Source organism: Malaclemys terrapin, chromosome 9 (genome assembly GCF_027887155.1).
Source record: "Malaclemys terrapin pileata isolate rMalTer1 chromosome 9, rMalTer1.hap1, whole genome shotgun sequence".
Taxonomy (NCBI): domain Eukaryota; kingdom Metazoa; phylum Chordata; order Testudines; family Emydidae; genus Malaclemys; species Malaclemys terrapin.
In genome coordinates this window covers 50,149,207-50,164,934 of record NC_071513.1, presented here as the reverse complement: position 1 = coordinate 50,164,934, position 15,728 = coordinate 50,149,207, and the positions used below count along the sequence as shown (strand labels likewise).

Sequence of the window (15,728 nt, the reverse complement as noted above, 5' to 3'; positions counted from 1 at the left end):
AAGATATAAGAAATGTATCTTGAAAGGGCTTTCAGTTCCTTACCCAAATCACTCGCATCAATATCGTGCATGTCATCATGTGTCAACACTGTCTCTAGTGCCCTGCATTTCTGGTCTAGGTCTTCTTCAGGTATAGTGAGGAGTTTTGGAATATCATACAACATCCCAAATATACTACTGTGTTCCTTGAGCTGCATGAAACATTTTTCAACTGACTGTTTTGCACAATCTAGCACCTGGTTAAAGAATTCAACTTTGAATTGTTGTTTGGGGTCTCTTATGGGATTATCCCATGCCTTGTAATCAAAATGTCTTCTTCTTTGGTGATTCTTGAATGGGTGAGAAAATAGCTTCAGTGTGAAGTTCCTCTGCCAACTTTCAGAACGTTTTGAAATCCCTCATCTGACTGGTAAGACTGTAGGTATGACTTCGCTTTGTCCAGTTGTTCAATTGCTCCAGAGATATCAAGGTCAACACCTTGGAGTCTCTTGCTTACAACATTTATTTCAAACAGTATGTCATGCCAAAACACTAAGCCACACAGAAATTTGAAGTTATGTATGTTTCTGGTGATTCCATTTCCCTCTGCCACTGTTCTCCCATGAACAGTTCCTGTCCTAGCATTATCCTCCATAATGGCAACTGTGACATCATTTATCTTCTCAATTTGGTGTTTGATAGGCTTTATCGCCTCGACTTGACTTTCCCATCATGTGGCACTCAGTGGTTTCAGTGTCAGAGAGGATGTTCCCAGATGTTGCTTCAAAATTTGCCATCGATGAGATGATGCAGCGAAAAATACATAGATGCTTTGAATTACATTCAAAAATTCAGCAGCCTCACTAGAATCTGATGCTGCATCACTGACCACCAATTTCAATGAATGAGAACTGCATGGGACAAAAAAAGCTCGAGGGTTTAACTCTCGGATCCGTGTCTGTAGTCCTCTGTTCTTTCCTCTCATGTTGGCATCATTATCGTAGCCCTTACCTCTCGTGTCAGCTATCGCAATTCCCGTATTTTCCAGCCTTTTAAGAAGCACATTTGTCATACCAGCTCCTGTAGTATCATCAATGTCAATAAATGCTAGAAAATGCTCTCTGACAGTCACCATTGCAGGGACATTTTCACTAGGTTCTGTTGTTGTTACAAAACGCACCATTAAAGTCATTTGTTCCGTATGGCTGATGTCACGTGTGCAGTCCAGAATAACAGAGTAATATCTTGCTGACTTCAGATCTACCACAATCTTCTGTTTGACTTTAGTTGCCAGTAACTGTATGATCTCATTTTGAATTGTTTTTCCAAGGTAATGGTGTGTGTACATTTCTTTGGTGGTGACTCTTCTTTGATGCTCCTGGAGTACAGCATCAAACTCAGCCATCAGCTCCACAATTGTAAGGAAGTTTCCATTGTTTGGCACATACAGCTGATCTGAAGTGCCACGCGGTGCTAGGTTTTGGGTAGCACGCATTCTCACAATGGCAATGAGCCTTTTCAGAACATTTTGCCAGTAAAGAGACTCTAATGCAATCTTCTCTTGATGCTGATCATCTATGGTGGCCTTTAACCTTAGTCTAATCTCAAGCTCTTTCCACCTATGGAATGCTCTCTGGTGATTTGCTGCCTTCTCATGGCATGCCAGATTTCTAGCCAGATTTTTCCAGTCCTTTGTTCCTGTAGAACCCAATGTGGCTGGAACATTAGACTGGAAGAGTTTGCAACAAAAACAGTATGCAGCATTCTGGATTTTTGAGTACATAAGCCATGGCCTCTCCACTTTGTCACCATTGGGGATTTCACGCCAGTAGTGTGTTGGATGGAAACTTCTATTTTCATTGTCTTTTGGGAACATGAAGTTTTTCATTTGCTGTGGCCCATGCAGTATAAGGAAGTCCCTCCGGCTACTGCTCAAGTGGGTCCACAGTCCTGGATCATCTAGACTTAAGGAACTAACCCCAGCAGCAGCTGTTTCTTGTGCCTCCATCACACTCTTCTCTGATCTACACTTTTCTTCAGGAGTGTGCATGGTTACATCCATTTGAGATGGAGATATGGATGCTGCAGTAGCTGCCAGGTCACCTGCACTCTGACTTACTGGAAGATCAGGCATCTCCTCACCACTCACATCCTCACTGGGGCCGGAAGACTCACCGTGAACATTTGTGTCTATGTATCTCAGGAGAGCTCCTTCCTGCTTAGATAGAAAAGCTTCCTTTGCTTGCTTGCTTTTTCTGAATGCTGCCCCAGAGGGGCGTTTTCTTCTTTCACTCATGACTGCTGTTCTGTGCCAGCTATAGTGGCTCTCAACACTCAATTGAAGGGGACAAATAAGCAGGCTGGTAGCAGGGCCTGAGTGAGGGAAGATATCAGCGTCTTAAGGGCCTAACTGGCTCCTACTACTTCAGTTGACTTTCTGTTCTCCTCAAGGGGGTTCAGGGAAGCAGCAGGAAACAGGAAGCTCCCTGAGAAGCTGGTGTTAATCAGTCCAGGCTCCTGGGGGTGTTAGAGAGGTACATAAGAGGCTCCTCCTCCTCTCTCCCTGCAGCTCCTGCTGCTTTCTGTTATTCCCTTTCACCTTTTCTCCTGCCTGCCTGTTATGTCTCTTGTGCCCTCCTCCCTCCAGCACAGCACTCCACCATCTCTGTGCATGTAGAGCAGAGAGAATACATATGCACCAGCAGCAGACATAATTTTCTACATTCTGGGTCCTAGTGGGGCCCCCACACAGTCTGGCACCTGAGGCAGCCGCCTCAGTTTGCCTCATAGTAAGGCCAGCCCCGTCTATCCCCAACCAGACAGGCAGTTAGACACATGCCAAACTTCTGTCCTATCTCTGCAACATAAATACACAGAGCTGCATCTGTCCTCCATCCTCCTAAGATGGAGAGTCACAGCTATCCTCCATGCCCAGATGCACATACACCTTCTCATTTCCCCCTCCTCAGACTGCCAGGTACTCACCTACCCCTGCCTTCCACTCTTTGCAGGTTTCCCACTGATCAGTGTAATTGTTTAGTCCTGCAACATTCTTAGATGGTTGATGAGGGACTCTCATGTTTCTTCCTCTCCTGTCAGATGCACATATTTTATCCTTCCCTTTCTCTCCTGCCCCAGCACATGTATTTCCTGCACCCCGACAAATCTCCAACTGGACAGCATATAAATGTTTAATCTTGCTGTACCTTTAGGGCCATGATGGGGGGACATAAACATTCTTCCCTGATTCCCTGATACACATTGCGCCGCCTATGTCTGCCACCAGCCAGTGTAACTGCTTAGCCCTGCTGTGCGCTCAAAGTTGTTGATATGGGGAACAGAACACGCATCTCTGTCTCTCACATCTCCCTTCCCTACTTCTTGCTCCCCGGCACTCTACTTTTCTTCTTCCCCCAGACACACACACTTCCCAATATCCCCACCCCTGCAGATTTTCCTAACTGTTATGTTCTTATGCTGTTGATGAATGAGGGATGCATGCTTCCCTTCCCCACTGTCCTTATGTTCTCACTCTTTACCCCTTTGGCCTTGTCTACATTAGAAAGTATGGTGTTTAGCATTTCATCATTTTAAACAGTTGAGTTAGCTGACCATGACTGCGATCAGCATAGACGAGGACAAGTCGTGTTTGATATGATGAGAGAGAGTTAATCATGCAGTCTAGTTGACAGCATGTTGAACATGACTTGTCTGCACTAATCACAAAGCCCTGGTTAGTCTATGTTGGCTAACTGTGTTGTTAAAAATCATGATTAAACACAATAACATTTGTTAATATAAACAAGACCTAAAATGCATTCCCCTCCCACTCTCCAGTGTGTTTTCTTCCCTGCAGGTCTCCCCCTAGACATATGTTCAATCTACATTATAAAAACTTTGCTGTTATAACTACACTGGCAAACTCTCCTAGTTAAGATGCAGCTTATACCATCAAGAATACTTTTACTGGTATAGTTTATTTTGTTCAGGGAGCTAGTATAAGTTATACTGACAAAAGCACTTTTTTGCTGGTATAATTATGTCTACATTAAGGCTTTTGTTGGTATAAAAATGTTGTACAAAAAAAATCACACCCCTCTCTCACATTGCTATTCTAGAAAAAGTTTCTAGTGTAGAAACTGCCCATAGTAACTCTGCTTATGCTATTGATGAGGAACACACACTTGGATTTCTCCCATCCAAGCTCTCCACTGGCTAAGGAAACTTCAGCTTAGTCTTGTTATAGCCCAAGGCTGGCGTTAGGGGCTGTACACATGCACATTTCCCCCATTGCATGTCTCGGCTAGTATGTGTAATAGTCTTCTTGTCATGTACCGTCATGCTGTTGATGTGGGATGCACACAATCTTGCCCTCCTCTTATGTCTTTGCTGAACAATAAGGCAGCTTGACCCAGAATGAACAGTAAGGAAAGAGGTTCCATGAGTTACATACAAACAGCTTTCTTTCTGGGACGTATTCTATTACTGCGGGTGGTATACAAGAGAAACTCCATTAAAGAAATGCTCTGTAATAGTAGTCTTTTTCTCTTTCAAAAAACCCAGGATAAAAATATTGCTTTCCTCTTGTAGTTAAAAACCGAAGACAATTCAAGAGCAAATTATATACAACACTTGTTTGTAATGAAATTGAGGTAATCATGTTTCCTGTGCACGAAATGAGTAATACTAACATAGTAATACTAACTATGCTGATTCTGTTCTGTATGTCTCTTACTTAAAATCTGCAAATACAGTAAGCTGTCTCTTTTTTATTATGCAGAGCTGTTAATAATTATATCCATTATGCTTTATTGTATGAATTTTGTGATTTGTTTTGCCATCTTTTGACATTTCAGATATTTCTTCTGATAATTTTTGGTTTGTAAGGTTGCTGAGTAATCATTGTTGGTTTGGGTAATATTGGTATTCTTGCCTGAACACATTCACCTCGGACGCTCTCTTAAAATAGTGGGCCATGTGGTCCAAAGACGCAAACATGCAAATGGAACTATGGAGGCAGGCAGATGCCTGTACTTGCATTCAGCCCATGGTCTCTGTGTAGGTGCAGGGGTCCATCTGCCTAGATCCAAATGTAACCTTAGCATTGGTAATGCTAAGCAAAAATTCAAAATTAAGATGACTTTTGCGAGCCCATTTCAAACTGTATCTTGTATGCCTAGTTTAATTTTTAATTTTTCTTCCCTCATGGGATATGAAAAACTACTCAATTCCTCTCTGAAAATGATTGTGTGTGAAGTCCCTGGCTATGTTTTTGTTTTTTCTGGAGAGGTGCCGTTAATAGTCTAAAACAAGCATTTGTGTCAACTATAAGAAATACAGTGTGTCTAAATGCTATGATTTCTTGGCATTGAGGCCTGAATGTAGGATGTTTTATCTCTTGTTTAATATCCCTTCATTACTCAGTATAAACACCAGTCAGTCCCTGAAGATTGTAGATGAATTAGATTGTTGTTCAGGGCAGAGGGTTTCATTATTCACATCTTGTCTTTCCTCACAAGTAGAGTCATGGTCTCTGACTGGTATAAATACATAGTGGAGTGGTCAGTTGCTTGCTAACTGATTTTAATAGACGGGAGCACAAAGCTAACTGATTATGTCCTCTCTGGGGAATTTAACTGCCAGCCAAGAAAATGAATATTTAGCATTCCACTGAAACTTTCAATAATCAATCATCAACCAGGCATACCCAGTACTATACTGCTTTCTAGATAATTTTGGTCCACTAACACTAAGCTTCTTTGATTATAGAAATATCCATTTATTTTACTCTTTTTATGCTTCTTGTTTGCAGATTCCCTCTAAAGGACTCAAAACGTCTGATCCAGTGGTTAAAAGCAGTTCAAAGGGACAACTGGACTCCTACCAAATACTCTTTTCTCTGCAGCGAGCATTTCACCAAAGATAGTTTCTCCAAACGGCTGGAAGATCAGCATCGGCTACTCAAGCCGACGGCTGTGCCAACCATCTTTCAGCTCACAGAGAAGAAAGACGACAATCAGGATTATGTCAAAACTAGAGTTAAAATAGCAAGCCAAATACCTGTGAGGGATGGAGATCAACCAAGGGAAGGAGGCTGTGAGGTAGTTGAGAGAACCTCATATTCTGACCAAGACTTTATGGTAATGCAAGGAACTAAAGAGATGGAGCAAGTGACTCTGCAAGCTGAAATTGGGTCAATGTCTGAGCAAGGAGAGAATGTCTGTGGGCAGTTGGAAGGGCCTCTGAGAATGATGTTAGTCGATAATTTAGTCACAAAGACAGGAGTCCAGAAAAGGCCAGAAAGACCATCTGTGGATGATTGTTCTGAAAGCGCTGTCCATACTGAGAGTTGGATAACAGATAGAAGTGGTATATCAATTGATGACTTCACACCTCCAGTATCTGGGGCTTGCAAATTTATTGGCTCTCTCCACTCTTACAGCTTTTCCTCTAAGCACACCAGAGAGAAGCCATCTTTCCCCAAAGAGCAACTTGAGAAGAAAAGGCCAAAGAGAGATGTGGAACCAAGCTGCAGCAGCAGTATCATGGGGCACAATAAGACCTTAGCAGAAAGCTCCCCTAATTCATCACTTACTGCAACCCCTCAGAAACCTTCACAAAGTTTGTCAGCATCCCCTGCAGACCTTACCCCTCAGCCAGCAACAGAGGCTGTGGTAGGGCAGAAAGGAGAGACAGATGCCAATCCCATGTCAATCAATGAGGTCATCATCTCGGCCTCAGGAGCTTGCAAGCTCATTGACTCGCTCCATTCATACTGTTTCTCCTCTAGGCAAAGCAAAAACGAAGTATGCTGCCTACGGGAGCAGGTGGAGAAAAAGAATGGAGAGCTGAAGCTGTTGAGGCAAAGAATCAGCCGCTCTGACAGTCAAGTCAAGAAGCTGAAGGAGAAGCTGGATGAACTAGAGAAGATCAGTTTCCCATACTTGAACAGTCTGCTGTCCCAGGACTGTGGTCAGTACCCTCAGTGCCTTTGTAATTGGGGCAGAATTCATTCTTTCGGTTAAAGTAAGAGGCTATCTAGTTAAAGTGCACCTCTTTTGTAAGACTTTACGGTCATCTCTCATCTAGGGTAGTGTATTTTGCCTTACTTCTAAATAGAAAGTACTCCAATTAGCCTCTACTTTCCCTTCCCCGGCCATTTTTAACTAGTTCAGTTTCTACTTGAAGCTGATCATAAAGGCAATAAGGATTTATTTGTCATGTTTAAGGAGCTAGAAGTATGCTAGAGCCTAATTTTAAAGCCCAACTAGACCACAGCAAATCTGAGCCCAACCCTAGCTCATTGAGTTGTTTCATAATGACCCAAATTTGACACTTGTGGTCAGGTGGGTCCCATTGGGTTTGGGTAGTGTTGCAAGCATCTACCTGACAATGCTGTCTCCACCCAGCCCATCGCTTCCTATCCCTATCCTGTTGTGCTGGACTTTGGGCTCAGGAGCCCTGGATCCCTCACCCCAACCTCACACTCTGCTTATCCTGTGGAAGGCTCTAGCAGTGGCTGGGTGCAGACACTACGTGATACATCATACTCCATCAGGGCTCCTTCCTGCAGCACTGGGGTGGCAGTCCTAGAAGCACTCCTCCAGGATCTTGGCCACCTGGCAATGGCTCTGGACATCTCCAGCGCCTCTGCCCAGGCAGGGGGCAAGCATTGAGCCTGCCCAGCCAGCCCATGCATCAGGCCAGCCAAGTCAGCATCGTCTCTCTCTTGCCATGTTGCCGTGTGTGTGCAGGTGCCCCACCCTGACCTGCAAGGCAGTGCAGAGTGGACGCCTGGAATACTCCAAGCCTCCTCTCTGCATCCTGGCACTGCTGTGGCCTCCTGTTCGGGATTACAAAGGCCCCTTCCCATGCAGCTCTCCCAGAATGCCTGGTACTGCCAACTTCTCCAACCAGCCGCCGCCACCTCCACTGGGCTCTGGGGACAGGGATCCTTCCGTCTCTCCCTTCAGCCTGGTGCCAGCCTAGCTCGCTCGTAGCTGGAAATTGTCCCAAGCCTGAAAGAGTCGAGTTCTTTTCATATCCAACACAAACCTGACACTTGTAGTTGGGTCCTGTCGGGCTTGGGTCAAGTTACAAGCCTCTATAAGGAACCTGTTCTCTGCAGTCAGAGTTTGTGTGTGACTTAACAGCCACTGTCATAAGCAATTCACTAGATACGCATTGTGCAGTACCTGGTTATATGGAGTGCAGTGGGCTGCATTCAATGAAGCCGAGCCTCCCAGCACTATCTTATTTGACTCTCTTTGAACCATGTTTTCACAATCTGATAATCTGTAAGTGGACTGGCACAGATCCTAGGTGTTTGAGAAGCCCCCAATAGCCTTTTATCTTGATTTAAAAGTAGTTTAGTTCTTGCTTCTTAATAATTGCATTGCAAAGAGTTCTTAGGATAAGAATAAGATAGAACATAATACTCAAAATATTATAATACTGTTATATAAATCAATGGCATGCTCTCACCTGGAATGCTGTATTTAGCTCATCTCCAAAAAGCTATAGCAGAAATTGCAGGAGCCAGAGACAAGTGACTAAACTGATTAAGGCTATGCTGTCACAGACTTCCAGTGTGATCTTGGGCAAGTCACTCAGGCCTGGTCTGCACTTAAAAGTTGGGTCAGCAGAACTATGGTGCTCAGGGTGTGAAAAATTCATACTCCTGAGAGCCATAGCTCTGCCGACCTAACCCCCAGTATAAGCACAGCTAGATCAACAGAAAAATTCTTCTGTCAAGCTAGCTACCACCGCTGTGGGAGGTGGATTAACTACAGCAACAGAAAAGCTCCTTCTGTCACTGTAGAAAACCTCCACAGAAGTAGCACCCATAGTGTAGACATAGCCTTAGTCTTCCTGCGCCTCAGTTCCCTCACCATAAAATGTGGATAATAGTTACTCTAAATTAGCTGTTGCCACTCAAGAAAGAGATCTTGGAATCATTGTGGATAGTTCTCTGAAAACATCCACAGAATGTGCAGCAGCAGTCAAAAAAACGAACAGAAGCATCATTAAGAAAGGGATAGATAGTAAGACAAAAAATATCATATTGCCTCTATATAAATCCATGGTACGCCCACATCTTGAATACTGCATGCAGATGTGGTTGCCCCGTCTCAAAAAAGATATATTGGAATTGGAAAAGGTTCAGAAACAAAAATGATTAGGGGTAGGGAACAGCTTCCGTATTTCTTCACACAATGCACAGTCAACCTGTGGAACTCTTTGCCAGTGGATGTTGTGAAGGCCAAGACTATAAAAAGGTTAAAAAAAGAACTAGATATATTCATGTAGGATATATTATTATATTATTAGCCAGGGTGGGCAAGGATGGTGTCCCTAACCTCTGTTTGCCAGAAGCTGGGAATGGGAGACAGGGAATGGATCACTTGATGATTATCTGTTCTATTCATTCCCTCTGGGGCACCTGGCATTGGCCACTATCAGAAAACAGGATATTGGGTTGATGGACCTTTGGTCTGACCCAGTGTGGCCATTCTTATGATATGGAGAGTCTTCTGTATGATAAGAGAGAGAGAAGACTAGGACTGTTTAGAGGAGATGAATAAGGAGGGGTATAAGATAGAGATATATGAAATAATGAATGCTATGGAGAAGGTAAATCAACATTTTCTAATTATTCCTTTTTATTATACAAGAACAAGGAGACATAAAATTGGGTCACAATTTTAAAACCGATAAACTTTTACATAATGAATAATTAACTTGTGGAACTCATTGTCACAAAATATCATTTAGGCCAAGAATTTAGTAGGATTCAAAAGAGGAGTAGACCTCTAGACCTTTAGATGAATACAGAGAACATCCAGAATTATGTTACAAAGGATACATATTATAAAGGATATAAATCCTCATTCTTCAGAGCGTAAGCCAGCCCCCAACTGACAGTGTTGGGAAGAAAAACTTTCCCTAGGGGTATTCCATTGTGAGGTTTCTTACCTCTTCCTCTGAAGCTTCTAGTACTAGCCAGTGTCAGAGACAGGATACTGGTGTAAATGGACAACTGCTCTGATCTGGTGTGACAATTCCTATCTTTAAGCTCAACTAAGATAATATAAACTACCTGCTTATATTTAGGGTTGCCACCCAACCTTATTTTTCCATAAGAAGGTCCCAGTTTTAATAGGTCTTTCCCATGGAAAAATCCCACATTTTAATGTAGGTGGAAAAAATATCACTAAAGTGATGTCAAGGTTGTGTGTTTTTTGTTTTTGTCCCTGCAGGATTACATAGTAGAAGTGAGTCCGTTCAAAATTTGTAACTTCATCCAGGGTTTCCAACAATACTATAAACCACAAAATCAAAGCTTAAATAGCTAGTAGTGCAAGTCACTAAAACCCTGCAACAGGCTTGTGATTGGTATCTTTTGGTGCATATTTTTATACTCTTTGTGTGTCAATATAAAATAATTACCTTAATTTAAACTGCTCGACACATTTTTTAGGTTTACATAATTTGTCTTAATATATTTTTAATAAGTTCACATTTGGTGGAACTCCTACAAATGAGTTTCTTATAAAATTGGTCCTTTGAAAGATGCTTTGCCCTAATTTAGTAAGCACCATGTCTCATTTTTCTGAAATACATGTGCTGTATGTTGGAGGACAAGAATCAAACCTTTTTAATAGGAGTTCTGAAAATTGCCAGATCTAATATTTTTTCCAAGATAGAAAGCAATATGTAGATAATCAAACAAATTCTAAGTGATTATAAATTGTTTAATGCATAAAGTTTACATTAGTAAAGTTTTAACTGCTGTCCATAAATCTTAAAAAAGAGTTTATTTTAATCTTAGTATTCTATTGGCATGTACCACCTACTCACGCTTCCGTCTTCTTGTTTATATACACCTCTACCCCGATATAACGTGACCTGTTATAACACAAATTCGGATATAACACGGTAAAGCAGTGCTCCGGGGAGACAGGGCTGCACACTCGGGCAGATCAAAGCAAGTTCGATATAACGTGGTTTCACCTATAACGCAGTAAGATTTTTTGGCTCCCAAGGACAGCGTTATATCAGGGTAGAGGTGTAGTGTATTAAAAAAACCCTAATAAAACTGCAGCCAACTGTTGAGTTGGGCAGTTTATATTTTGTATGAGTGCTAAGGGTAGATTGATACACAAAGATAAATTGAGAGTGCTTTTCATTTCCTGAGAATCACATAAAGGAGACTCCATAATTTATCAGTTAAATAATAATACTGTTGGAAGAGAGAAGGTGAATGAGGTAATATATTTTATTGTACACCTGCTGGGGCTGGAATAGACAAGTTTTTGAGCTACCCAGAGTTCTTCTTCAGGTCTGTGTGGCCATGAATGACAGCTTGGGAAACAAGCAGTTAAGGCTGAAACGTTGCTTTGTTTTGTCTGAACTCTGAATTGGGAAGGGCATGTCTCCCTTACCACGGCAGTTTTATCAGTTTGCATCTCAGCCAGAATGTGGTATATTCCCAGTGAAAATGTACAGCCAAACTTGCATGTTTCTTTTCAAAACATATGGCCTATGGGGGTGTATGTAAGGTGACTAGGCAGACTGACTTTGGAGGTTGATGATGCTAATTATTTTATGCCCTGGTTCCAGTACAGCAAGCCATTTGGCTGACCTCCCCTGTTCCCTGGCACTCTGCCACCCCCCTAAAACTGCTGGTGCCAAGATGAACCTTATGCCCATCTGCAACTGGCTCCCAACACAGAGTCTCCCTATTGAATTGTCATATATTCTGCCATGTATTGGAGTCTGGGGTTGCTCATAGCCCAGAGCATGCCAGTGTGAGAGTCTGGGATCTGAAGTGTTAAAGATTTTACTGTATGTCAGAGCGTGCAGTAAATCATTTGATAGGTGCCAGAGTCCTAGAAAAAGGCAGCTGGGACCAAAATTCATCTCCGGAGGGAGAGTAAAGATATTGGGGGGGGAAGAAATAAAGATCTAAAGCATGGGGGAAATGCTGCTGAAAAGCAGTGGAGGGTCAGGAGAGTGGGAGAATGTTATGAACAGCCTGCTCTGATTGGAGACAATTACTGCCAAATCCTCTTGTCCTGCTTGAAGGCTTCTCTTAACTACCAAATCCTTCCACACCTCGCCCCCTTTGACTATATTTAGAGCAGTCCAGGTTTTCTGTTTTGAAGGTTGGGTCATGCTAATTGTGCAACTGCTGTGTATCAGGTCCGTTACTTTTGTAAGAGCCTGTTTTAAATTGAACTACAACTCCCAGCAGACACTGGGATAACATTCTCACCTAATCATGAGATCATTTCCTATATTACCATCTTGTCAACCAAGTCCAAAACATTTCCTGGTGAACAAGGAAAGATTAGGGAGCTAAGGTGAGCAGTCTAAAAATAACCCTGGAGAATATGGCCAGCAGTGCCGCAACCACAGGTATGGTTAAATGCAGCTAAAATACTGTATTTATTAGTCAAAGGGTTAAAATTCTATCATTCAAAGGTTTTTGCTTCACTGGAATCCCTTTTTAATCTAGTGTCTGCTTTTGTGAAGGCTGTGTTATTAAAAACAAAACCAGGGAAAAATTGATTCACATCTGAAGCTACCTGAATTATTTGAAAAATCAGTATAACATTTAGACTTCCCCAAAATTAGGTTTGTTTTAGAAGTATTACTAAACCTAATATACATACATTGGTGTTCATAATTCTTGCACTTGAATGAAAACAATTTTGGGTGAATTGGATGGCTTTTGAGATTGGTAATACTAATAGGATATAAATGTGGGGTTTTTATTTTTGTGCACTAGTTGAATCTGACACCTCTTCAGTGGTCTGTGTGAAGTGAGCAGGTGTTCCCAATCCAGACTGGGTTAGCATTACAAAGCCAGTCAGCAAAATCATGCCTTTATTGATGGTGTCAGAGGCCAAGAGTTGAACAGTCCTGGAGGCTGAATACTCTCATCCCTTTAAGTGGTTGCCCCAAATCAGGGCAGTAGCACATTGCTGGGGCAGTGGCGGGATGTTGCCCTGCTGATTCCTCTGCAATACCTGTTCTATGAACAAAGGGAGGGTCTCAGTCTCTGAGGCTGTCTGGCATAAACCTGCCATCAGCACTAAATTAATTTAAAAATTAATTTAATTTAAAAAAACAGAATGCAGGGCTCCAGATAGATTAATTTTCAGCTCATTTTAGCATCAATCTCTGACCCGATAGTCTCAGGAGGTAGCAAAATCGGACATCGCTTTTTGTGATCTTGCTTCTTTAATGTAGGAATGTGTGTTAGGAGTTGGATGGGAGGGATATCAGACAGTTATATCCAATGTGAAACCTCCCCTTCCTTTCACTAGACTGTATCTCCTCTAGCTCAGCCAGAAGCTATGAGCTTGATGCAGGAATTCCTGGGTGAAATTTGATAGCCTATGTTATGCAGCAGGACAGACTAGATGATCATAATGGACTCTTCTTGCCTTAACGTGTATGAAACTAGGGAAAGATTTGAAAATCCCTCACACTGTGTGCTGGTGTTGAGACACCCTAATAGCTGAGGGGGGCAGTTTAGCAAATGTTTAGGAGGGGGGATTTGTTCAGTGAATTTGTTCAGTTCAAGACTATAACAGGGTTTAAAAAAGAATTAGATAAATTCATGGAGGATAGGTCCATCAATGGCTATTAGCCAGGTTGGGCAGGAATGGTGTCTCTGTTTGCCAGAAACTGGGACTGGGAGACAGGGAATGGATCCCTTGATGATTATCTGTTCTGTTCATTCCCTCTGGGGCACCTGGCATTGGCCACTGTCAGTAGACAGGATACTGGGCTAGATGGACCTTTGGTCTGACCCAGTATGGCCGTTCTTATGTTCTCCACCTGAAAAGGGTGTAGTGAGGATAAATACATTAAAGATTGTGAGGTGCTCAGATATACAATGATGGGGAACATGTAAGTACCCAAGGGCTTGTCTACACAGGGAAATTTACCAAAATCTCTATCATGAAATAACCTATTTCACAACAGCAAGTCTGGAATAACTTCCCATGTGGACACTCTGTTTTGGAATAAAAGTGATTTTTATTTCTGAGCAATTACTCCACTTTGGAAGCACACTCATTAATCTGGAATAAAGCATCCACATGGGGAGCTATTCTGCAATAGTTACTTTGGTCAATTTCCCTGTGTAGACCAGCCCTAAGATAAATAGAACAAGTGGGTGTGACAAACATTAAGAGGGATGGGAGAAGGAGGACAAGGGTGTCAGTGATAAGAATGTGTTAACATAGGCCTTGGCTACACTTGCAGCTGTACAGCGCTGTGAGTTAAACCTGTCTTCCTACAGCTGAGTAGGGAAAGCGCTGCAGTCTGTCCACATTGACAGCTGCCCAGCGCACTGTCGTGGCCACATTTGCGGCAATTGCAGGACCATTGGGAGCAGTGCATTATGGGCAGCTATCCCACAGAGCACCTCTTCCCATTCTGGCGCTGTGGATTGTGGGAAGGGGGCGTGGGTGCGGGGGATTCTGGGTCCTGTCCCAATGCCCCGTGATGCATCGCTTCGCATCCCAGAAATCCCTTTGTTTCCGTCCACCTTTGGCGCCATCTTTCAATGGTTTCTGTGTAGCGTGATCTGTCTGCGGGAAATGGAGCCCGAACTGCTGAGGCGTATGCTGACGAGTCTCGCCAGCACGTCACTGTCGAACTATTCCTTAAGATCCAAAGTGACAGTGAGAGTGAGGAGTCCGACGATTCTATCAACCTGCGTAATGCGTACGACACAAAATTGCTTGTGGCATTCACGGACATGCTCAGCACCGTGTAACGCCACTTTTGGGCTCGGGAAACAAGCACTGAGTGGTGGGATCACATCGTCATGGAAGTCTGGGATGACGAGCAGTGACTGCAGAACTTTCGGATGAGAAAAGCCACTTTCATGGGACTGTGTGAGAAGCTCGCCCCCACCCTGTGGCGCAAGCACACGAGATTGAGAGCTGCCCTGCCAGTGGAGAAGTGGGTGGCTATTGCAATCTGGAAGCTGGCAACTCCAGACAGCTACCGGTCGGTCGCAAACCAGTTTGGAGTGGGAAAGTCGACCGTTGGAATCGTGTTGATGCAAGTTTGCAAGGCCATTAATCGCATCCTACTCAGAAAGAACCGTGACTCTGGGTAACGTGCAGGACATAGTGGATGGCTTTGCACAAATGGGTTTCCCTAATTGTGGAGGGGCGATAGATGGGACGCACATTCCTATTCTGGCACCACCCCACCTAGGATCCGAGTACGTTAATCGGAAGGGGTATTTCTCTATGGTTCTCCAGGCGCTTGTGGATCACCGTGGGCATTTCATTGACATTAACACAGGCTGGCCAGGAAAGGTGCATGACGTACACATCTTTCGGAACACTTGGCTGTTCAGGAAGCTGCAGGCCAGGACTTTTTCCCCAGAGCGGAAGATCACAGTAGGGGAAGTTGAAATGCCCATTGTGATCCTTGGAGATCCCGCTTTCTCGTTAATGCCGTGGCTCATGAAACCCTACACAGGGAGCCTTGACAGCAGCAAGGAACGGTTCAACTACAGGCTGAGCCGGTGCCGAATGACTGTGGAGTGTGCCTTTGACCGTTTAAAGGGCTGCCGGCGATCTCTGTATGGGAAGCTGGACTTGGCCGAACACAGCATCCCCGCGGTAATGGTCCCCCCGCCCCTCGCGGCACAGTGGCGCAGACACGTTAGCCTGGCTGGGACAAGGACCACAGTGGCTCTCCCGATAAATCTG

At 43.5% G+C, this 15,728-nt stretch overlaps 2 protein-coding genes across 2 annotated transcripts in view; both read left to right on the top strand.

Annotated features, from left to right (window-relative positions):
• The window catches only part of STK25 (serine/threonine kinase 25), a 194,798-nt gene that overhangs the window by 4,222 nt on the left and 174,848 nt on the right, over positions 1-15,728 (top strand). The window lies entirely within an intron of this gene.
• THAP4 (THAP domain containing 4) overlaps positions 1-15,728 on the top strand; it is a 69,593-nt gene that overhangs the window by 1,524 nt on the left and 52,341 nt on the right. The window contains exon 2 of the mRNA XM_054039888.1: positions 5,792-6,951. Within this exon, the coding sequence (XP_053895863.1) occupies positions 5,792-6,951 (1,160 nt within the window). The remainder of the gene's footprint in view (positions 1-5,791; positions 6,952-15,728) is intronic.